General features: G+C 44.4%; 1 protein-coding gene across 1 annotated transcript in view; it reads left to right on the forward strand.

Moving 5' to 3' along the window:
* INTS9 (integrator complex subunit 9) overlaps positions 1-9,510 on the forward strand; it is an 80,533-nt gene that overhangs the window by 16,113 nt on the left and 54,910 nt on the right. Inside the window, exons 5-6 of the mRNA XM_019537211.1 lie at positions 1,142-1,281; positions 3,582-3,668. Of these exons, the coding sequence (XP_019392756.1) occupies positions 1,142-1,281; positions 3,582-3,668 (227 nt within the window). The remainder of the gene's footprint in view (positions 1-1,141; positions 1,282-3,581; positions 3,669-9,510) is intronic.

Genomic DNA, 9,510 nt, shown 5'->3' on the forward strand with positions numbered 1-9,510 from the left:
TCCAGGTCAGCCTGGATCACCCGCCTATCTTCTGGTGTGGATGCTTTGCCCCAAAGTTTGGTGTCATCGGCAAACTTGGCCAATCCGCTTCTGACTCCAGTGTCCACATCATTAATGAAGATGTTGAACAATATGGGTCCAAGGACAGAGCCTTGGAGGACCCCACTGGTCACAGGACACCATGATGAGTGACTGCCATCAATTACTAAGATCACTTGCAGTTAGGCTTCCGAAGAGATGAGCTACCTAATTTTTTTTTTTTTTTTTTTTGCCCTTTTTATTCAGATTGCAGGACTGAGTCTTGTAATCAGATAATCTGTGCTTGATGACTGCTGAATTCCATTAGCTGCTCTATAATAACTCAGTTAGAGGTTGTATATCTTGTAAATTTCTGGCTTGACACCATTTGTCTTATAGCATTACCCGTAAATAGTTCTAATTAAAATTCCTTTAACAACGTGTGAAATTTTCTCCTTTCCCTCTCTTGAACCATTATTTTTAACTGTCACATCAAAACAAATTGTATTCCACCTCTGTTTCTTGGTACTTAATGAAGAGACATAATCTCATGCTGTAGTTTTGTGATAGAAAATGTTGTAACTGATAAAGGTGTTAAGTAGTCAAATATTAAATATGGGAAATATAGAAGCATTGGAATTGCCACTCTGGATTCAGCCAACATTTATCTTGTCTACAGCCCTGCTTCCAACAGGGGCCTGTACAATATGCTTCAGAAAAAGATGCAAGGTACTCTTGTACCTGACAGGTGTCAGCCTTCTGGTCCTAGGATGGAACATTTTCCAGTCTTTATGGATGGATATTAGTTATGTAACTAGAGTGAAATTATATGGGCAGTTATTGTGACAATAATTGCTTAATAGCTTGCTGAAAAAGCTAATTTCAAGGCTGTAAGAGACAGAGACAATGTCCAGCACAAACGAGAGGTGAAGGTAACTTAGTGGGTATCTTCTTTAAAAAAAAAAAAAAAAAAAAAAAAAAAAAAAAAAAATTATGTCCCTCTTCATGGATAAATTGTTCACTGTATTATGATAAAAAGTGCTTGGGTATTTAGAAAACATCCTTTCTTCAACTGCTCAAACTATGAAAATACTGCAAGTCACTTGTCCTTTTCCTGTTTCAGACTGAGTTGCTGGATCTGTCCACGGTAGATGTGATCTTGATCTCGAACTACCACTGTATGATGGCACTGCCTTATATCACGGAGTGCACAGGCTTTACTGGAACGGTGTATGCTACTGAACCCACTGTCCAAATTGGCAGGTAAAAATTTAATATTAAAAATTTCTTTCTAGTAAAAATTTAATACCATCCAATCTTCCATCACTACTAAGGAAAAGGTGTAAAGGACAGTGCAAGTAGAGGAGTGATGTCTAATGCTGCCTAATAGCCTCTTAGGAACAGTTGAAAGCTAGCCAAGTCCTTATAGCTGAAAATGTATTAACTCAGTGTTTCCCAGATTGTAGAGCTGGCTGTCCTCAACATTTGTAGAAGGTGTGCTGTGTTGAACTCCGGGTGTTAATATAGCCAAAAAAGTATCACCTGAGCAGAGCTGTGGTTCAGTTGTGAAGTTCTAGTTCCAATATCATCGACCTGGGCCTTCAAAAATCATGATTCAAGCTCCCCCAAATTCTCAAGGCTTTGAAAACCAAACATTTAGAATTTTGTTTGCTTTGTGGATTTGAACCTTTGGGTTTCATATTTTCTAACATTAACATTTCTTAAATTTAAAAACTGATATTCTCACATAAGCTCCTGACTCCAGAAACAGAGGCTCTAAGACGGGGGTTTTCAACCTTTTTTGACCAGCGTACCCCTGGCAGCCAGCCAAGGAGCAGTGGGTGGGGGGTCGCAACAGCCAGTCAGGGAGCAGGGGTGGGATGGCAGCAGCTGCACACGGAGCAGCGGCGCAGGGTGGTGGATGGCGGCTGCTGCCAGCACATGCAAACTTCTCCCCAGCATCTGGCCAGCCGGGCAGCACCTGTTCGGCTTGCAGAGGGGTGCTGCTGCCTCGCCATGCCCCAGCCCTCCCCCTGTTAGGTGGTGGTGCTTTGTCCCCGCCTGCCCACATATACCTCATGGGACCTTTTCAAAATACCCCCAGGGGTATGCATACCCCTGGTTGGTAGCCCCTGCTCTAAGAGAGAAAGCAAATAAGAGACTTGAGGTGAAACTACAAGACTTGGCAGTGCTCTCAGAGGTTAATATTTGAGCCCACTCCTGCAGCCTGTACTTGCCGAAGTGGCCTTGCTGACTTCATTGGATCCATTCATGCAAGTAAAGGGGAAGGACTGGAACACTTTGTAATCTAAATAAACCTGGGATGATTTCCATTGCAGAACAGCTATTCTCTGGTAATAAATCACACTAGACTGTGGTACTTCAACTCCTATACCAGGGGGTAGGCATTCCCTTGCATAGCTGCCAGAGCATGGCATGCAGAGGCATTTTGCTTGGCATGCATACTTCAGGATGGGTGGCAGGGAAGAGACTGGGGCTGCATTGCCACAAAAGGATCAGGCCTCTTATGGCTCCTCTGCTGTCTGCCCCTGGCACACCAACATCTTGCAAGTTGTGGTTGTGGATGGTTTTTGGCACTTTGCCCAAAACGGTTCCCGACCTCTGCCCTGTGCACTGTACATGTTTTCAGGCAGAGACCTTTGTCTGTGATACACTAATGGTGCCTTTCCCACTATGCCAATAATATATCATCCTCTGGGTAAAAGAAAAGAAGAACAAGAAATAACATACATTGGCCCCTTCTTCACGTGTGCATGGCAGGAGGTAGGATCCCACATTAGATCTCATTGCACCTTATTGCCAGTGCAAGGGGAGCCCAATCCTGGGCTCCCCTTGCACTGGCAAGAAGCAAGATCCCATGGCTGGGAGCCCAACACACCCCAGTTGAGGGGTTCCCAGCTGTGGAGGTGACCCACACCCCATAGGGCAGGGCGGGGACCACTGGGAGACACTGCCAGGACCTGGCATCTGCAGCTGGGTATTGTTAGGACTCACAGCACTGGCTGGGCAAGGTTCACATCTGTGGCTGGGAGATCCTGCTGCACATGCAAATTTAAAGCTCGATAAGAGCAACCAGCTATAAAGTTAGTGCCCCTTTTTGAGATCTCACTTCATAGCTGGCTGGAGTTTTTTATTGTGTGGTAAGTACTTTGCACATGTAACTTGTCTCAAGGTAACTGTGCAGTTAAATTAAGTTATTATCTAACATCTGTGATCCTTTGGCAAACATGGTAATACTAGGCCTAATTCAGGAGTTCATCTTGCAGTAGCAGAACAAAAATTTGGTAATGTCCATTGTCACATCACTTTCTGGGATGAAGTTCTGGTAAAGCTTTGTAGCACAATTTAAGACTCAGGCTATGTGAGTCTGGAATTGGGTAGAAGAGTTGCTGTGATGCCTTTCAGGGAAGAAGGGCTGTCTACAAATGGACCCTCAGTATATTTGTATGTTGTCTCTAGGAAGTAACTCTCTTCATAACAAAATTGCCTTGCGCATAATTTGGTAGGATATTTGTTTAATGCTAATAAGAGATCCTTTACAGACTTCTTATGGAAGAGCTGGTGAACTCCATTGAACGTGTGCCGAAGGCTCAATCTGCCTCTTTATGGAAGAATAAGGAAGTACAGAGGTAAGGAACCCTAACCCAAAACAGTGAGACATTTACTGTAAAACTCCTGTGGATTTCAGGAGTTTGCTTTTCTGACTAGGTGCTGCATTTTTAAATCTAAGTCATTTAAGCCCATAACACAACCAGGAAAAGGTGCATAACCCAGACATGGATATAATAATTTGCATATATTGTCTCTCTTTTGATCCCTCACATATTGGCGTTTCTTCCAGTCAACCATCCAAACTAATTTTGTAGAGATGAAACATGAAGGGCCGACTCTGGTATCTAACTAGCAAAACTCCACTTGGGTGGTTTAACAATGGATGACTTTTGTTAAAAATTGATTTTTGTATTTAAATATCTTTCTTTTTAAAAGCAAAATTATTTGAGAACTATATTACGGCTTCAACCTAGGAGGATTTATTAAAATCAATTTAATAGGCCAGCAATACGTGTTTGAGACTTTAAAGAAAGGCAAGACACTGAACTAGCTGGAGTCTCTGGTTGCTGAGCATATGGAACTATAGTTCACTAAGTACTGGTTTTATTGTCAGCAACCTATTTTGCAGCTGTAGATGGAATATTGTCTTTGTTTCAGTTTATTCCACTAATTCACATCAATGACCAGCTCTTTCAAAGTTGAGAAACTGAGTGGGAGCTGAAAAACCAGGAAAGCTTGGGTGGTGTTTTTCCTCTTCTGATCTACAAGTAAAAACCTCAGTGTGAGAGACTGAGATCTGCTAGTTCTAACATCTTGAAAGGCACAGCAAATGGCAGCAGCTAGGTCAGTTCACTAATTGCATTAAACCACAAAAGTTTTATTTGTATCAGCTTTAAATGTGGAATATATTTGGATAAGGACCAAGTTGCAGTCAGTATATTCAAGAGTAGTTTTAACTGCTGAAAATAATTTGAAAACATGGCTTCCTCATTTTTAATTCAAGTCTAAATGCAGGCTGACATGAGTCAGAATTAAAAATAATCTTCTTGTAAATAAGAAACATGTTACCCTTTTCTAATATAAAATAAAAAATTAAGACTATGAACTAATAACCGTTTAAGTAATGGTGCAGATAGGCTGTATCTTTACAGTAAACCACATACCAAACTGAAGAAATGAATGAGAACTGACTTTTCTTCAGGAAAAATGCCAGAAGTCCAAATACAAAACCAAACTAAAATTCAAATGGTTTCCTGGTTGTTGAACTAACTTTTTCAAATCCTTCTACCCTGAACCCTGCTAACTTGACCTGGAGACACTCCTCACTTCTGCTAGCAAGAGTGAAAGGAGACTCGATCTGTGGTTCATGCATCTTTGGTGCACATCCCTCTACTATCTAGGCCAATGGTTCTCTACCTTTTTAGCCTCAAGTACCCCCTCCATAACATTTCTAAAGTCCATGGCACCTCAAGTTGAAAATCACCCAGATGGATGTAAACTCAGAAGACATATGGGGAGGGGAACTTCAGGCTAGAAAAGTTAAGAATTGGTGATCTAGCTGGTGTCCCTTGAAGGTGGTGGGGGCAGGCCCTTGCCCTGCTTTGCCCTGTTTTTACCCTCCCAGCCATGAGGTCTTTACCTTGGAGGGCAAGAGCAGTCCCCGTTGTTGAGGCTGCTCCTGCAGAGGCTCACACACCAGTGGGCATGTGAGGAGTGGAGGGGATGAGCTGGGCTGCAAAAAATGGGGTTGCCTGGGAGCAGGGAAGGGTAGGAGGAGGCAGCAGCAATGGCAGCAGTCCCCAGAGGTGCAGCCGCAGACACCGCTGGAGTAGCTGGGGCAGGCAAAGGGTGCTGGCTGGGGGAGGAGAGCGTTTCCCTCCTCGCACGGAAAGATCTCGTGGCACGCTTCTGTTGCACTCGTGGTACTCTAGTGTGCTGTGGCTTTTGCTTTGGGACTCGCTGATCTAGGCACTGTGTGCACAATTAAAAGTAGTATCATTTCTGTCCAAAAGCTCATGGAATTCCAAAAGCCCGCAGTTTCCTCCTGGAGACAGTCAGGCATGGCCCTACCAGTCAACCGCAGATACCGGCATGAACGCTGATGAGAGGGTGGGACAGAGGGCAGAGGCCATCCCTGCGGCAGATAGGAATAATGCCACATTGACCTGGCCTGTGATCTTGTATACAACAAGGAGGTTCAGTGCAATGAGTTGTAGTGAGGAGTTTTAGCTAGCTGATAAGATGCTACTGATTCATGCAATCTCCATAGTGATACTTTCCACTGAAGCCTTTGTCATGTCCAAATACCTATGGGGACAAGGGAAATGGAGGCTGGGCTTGTAATAAGCTATTCCAGCAATATACAAGTGTAATTAGTAAACTTCTATTACTGATTAGGCCTGTGCGAAGCGGCTAGCATTTGCTTCACATTCGGCCAGTTCGGGGGACAGTGATTTGATACGGTGATTTGAATCGGTCCTGATTCGATCCGGCTGGATCTGATTGGGCTGCTGCCAAATCTCTGAATCAGCCAGACCCATCCCCTGCCCACTCTCCCAGCCCGGCAGTGGCTGCCCTGTTTGCCCGAGCTCCTGGCACTTGGGAAAACAAAAGCCCCGACTCACCGGGTGCTGCCAGGTAGGGAGGGGGGCAATCCCCACTGCCCCAGGCTGCACGGGGGGCTCTGCACAAGCCCCTCACTCCCCCAGCCCCCACATGGGTGTCCTGCCCAGGCCGGCTCCTGCTTTTTAAGAAAAGAAACAAACGAACCCCCCCCAGACTCACAGCTCCTGCTGGCAGGGGGCCGCTCCCTGTTGCCCCTCATTGCCCCACACCACACTGGGGGCTCTGCATGAACCCCCCGAAGCCCCGAGGCTGCTGCAGGAGCAGTAAGTCCAGGGGCTTTTCTTGGTTTGGTTTTTGGGTTTTTTGTTTGGTTGGGGGGTTTTTTGGGTTTTTTTTTTTTTTCTTAAAGGACCAGAGCTGACCCGGGTGGAGCACCTGTGGGGTGGCTGGGGGAGTGAGGTGGGGTCGGAGGGCTCATGGCAGAGCTCCCCACGCAGCATGGGGCAGTGAGAGGCAGCGAGGATCTCCCCTCTGCCCGGCAGCACCCGGTGAGCACCGGGGCTTTTCTTTAAAGTGCCGGGAGGTGGGGCAGGCAGGGGCAGCCATGGAGGTGGCTGGGGGACTGGACGGGTGGGGGTGTCAAGGGGACTGGCAGAGGTCGGGGGGTGCCAGGGGGGCTGGCAGGGGTCCCCCCATGGTCCCCTCCCCCAGCCCACCTCCTCCGCTCTCTGCTTATTGGCTCCGAGTCCAGCTGCAGCTCCTTGCTGCAGCCACCAGGGACTGCCCGAATCATCAAAGCTCTCTGTATCTTTTCCAAAGATTCGGGGAGCTTTGAATCAATTCAGACCTTTAAATTGGTCCCCTGATTCGAGCCGGCCACCAAATCAGGCCGAATCTCCTCCAAATCGAATCTCCACCCGAAGCTTCGCACAGCTCTATTACTGATGTGTTTTAGGATGCTGCTGCTATATTTAACCTGCACCTTGTGACTAATATAAGCGGGTGTCGTCTGCTAGTTAAAGGAAAGGCTTAGAGCACCAGTTCTCTGTTCTAGTCCCAGTTTTGCCACTCTATGATGTTGTAACATTGGGCAAGCCACTTAACCTTTCCCTGCCTCTGTAAAAGGGAGATAACTACTGTATAGGAGTGTTGTGGGGCTTAATTAACGTTTGCAAAGTGCTTTGAGATTTCAGGTGACAAGTGCCGTATAAGTGTAAATGAAACTGATTATTATAACAAACATCCACTAGTCTACAAATTAATACCTGATTAATAATGCACTTGGGGTTAGACTGGCGTCAGTTATTCAGAAAGGATCCTATCCTTGTTGAATTTCAAAATTCAAAAATACTTGACTGGTGCTGGAACAGAATACTTATTTCTGTCGAGTCTAACTTTAAATTTTCAAGCTGATCAATCACAATTTTTACTTTATAGCTCAGCTAGTTTTACCCTGAGTAGTTGGTATAAAACACAAAGTATTATCATCTCCATTAGATAAAGCATCGACACATTTTAAATGCAAATACTGTATAAAATATAAGTTCATTAGAGTGGCTTACATTTTTCCCATTACCAGAGTGAGTCTGAACTAATTATTTATCAAGTTTTATTACCTATAGATTTTATTCTAACTGAACGGGCTCTTGGAGGGTCCCTAAGAACTCAGCTAGGATCTCTGTTATACAGGATTTAGTAAATCCTGGTGGATGTGCAAGATGCCTGTTTTCCATTGTAGGTATTACTAGAAGGCAGGCACAATTTGTTTGTGCTAGTCCATGTGACTAGATATCACTGAAGAGAAGAACACAGCAGGATTCAGAAAAATAACACAACCTTTTTCATGTGATGAAAGCATCTTATTTCTAAATTTACATTTGGGGAGCAAAGAAAAACATTTCCTGAAAGGGAGGTTGTTCTGTGATTCTCCACTTAATGATGTCCTGCATCTTTTTTCTAAAGTATTTGGAACTGACTGTTTTTCAGAGACAAAATGGACCACTGTTCTGGGAGCAGGACAGGTTAAACAGGAGTCGTAGTGTTTTGCACCAAAGGTGATTTAAATATCACATCTGGTAAATATACCAGGTGACATTCCCAAGGCTACACAGGGGCAAAGTTAGGCATCAGAACTGGGGGGCACATTTCAGGATTTATTTTTAAGTTCTCTGTGCAGATCACTTGACCACACTACCCCACTTGACCATCACCTTAATCTTCTCTGGGTTTAAGCCAACTGCCCTTGCTTCTAGTCAAATATGTCTAGCAAGTAAGATGAACCTACTAGGCTGACCATAAAAAAGACCCGGATCTGAAAACCATCAGCATATGAATAGAGCTTTAGCTCAAACCCTTCAAAATATCCTATGCAAGTTGAAAAAGGGGAACTGGTGAGAACTGTATGAAGTCCTGGTAGGATGACTTCTGAAGAGCAGATGCCCATCACCAACTTATATACTGCTCCTTAGCACTCAGGCAAGAAGTGGTCTTAATCCATTTTTCTTAAGTTATGGAAGAGTTTGCTGACCTAGCAGATAAAAACAGTAAATTAAAAGTTCTTTAAACAAATTGATCAAAGAAACTTGACCAATTTCCATAAATCATGGGAAATTGCTTTGAATTAGCCTTTGATTTAGCATTGGTTTAATATACCAAAAAAACCCCCATTTTTCTTGTGCTTTTGGCAGCTCTGCTGCATCCTGCCTTAGTGCATGTTGCTAAGAAAGATTTATTTCCTAGAAGTTGGCCATCCCTCTTTCAGACTGTGACATTACAGTTCACTTCTTTCCTCAACAAGGCTACCCAGCTAACCTGCAAAAACATAGGATGTGCATGAAAAAGAATAGGTACTGGTTTTGGTTTGGGTTTTTTGATTCAAAACACCCATAGTGCTTTCAGGCAATGATCTCGGAGTGCTTTGAGACAAGGCTACAAACAGACAAACAAGATGCAGTGAGTTAAGAAGACAGGGAGTTTCCATGTATCAGTTGCCCCATGGTAAGTGTCTGTGTGCCTGCTTTTACTGAGCAATAAGTAGAAGCTAAATTTCTTACCCCTGGAGAACAGCTCTGACTTCCTTTTATAGTTGACCTCGGTTCCCTTCATGCTTCAGGAAATAGTGGGGGGAAAAGTTGCCCTTTTTTATTGAAGACCGAGGCACCTCAGATTATTTTTTCACTTTTGCAGAATCGAGGCACAGTTATGGTGGAGCATCCGACATGCCATAAGTCCTTGCCCTCTTTTAACTTACTTTAATGTGTACATGTTTCATAGTTTCATAGTAGCTAGAGTCGGAAGGGACCTAGGTAGATCATCTAGTCCGACCCCCTGCCTTGGCAGGAAAGAGCACCGGGG

Source organism: Crocodylus porosus, unplaced genomic scaffold, assembly GCF_001723895.1.
Source record: "Crocodylus porosus isolate Cpor-Errol unplaced genomic scaffold, CroPor_comp1, whole genome shotgun sequence".
In the NCBI taxonomy this organism is placed as follows: Eukaryota; Metazoa; Chordata; order Crocodylia; family Crocodylidae; genus Crocodylus; species Crocodylus porosus.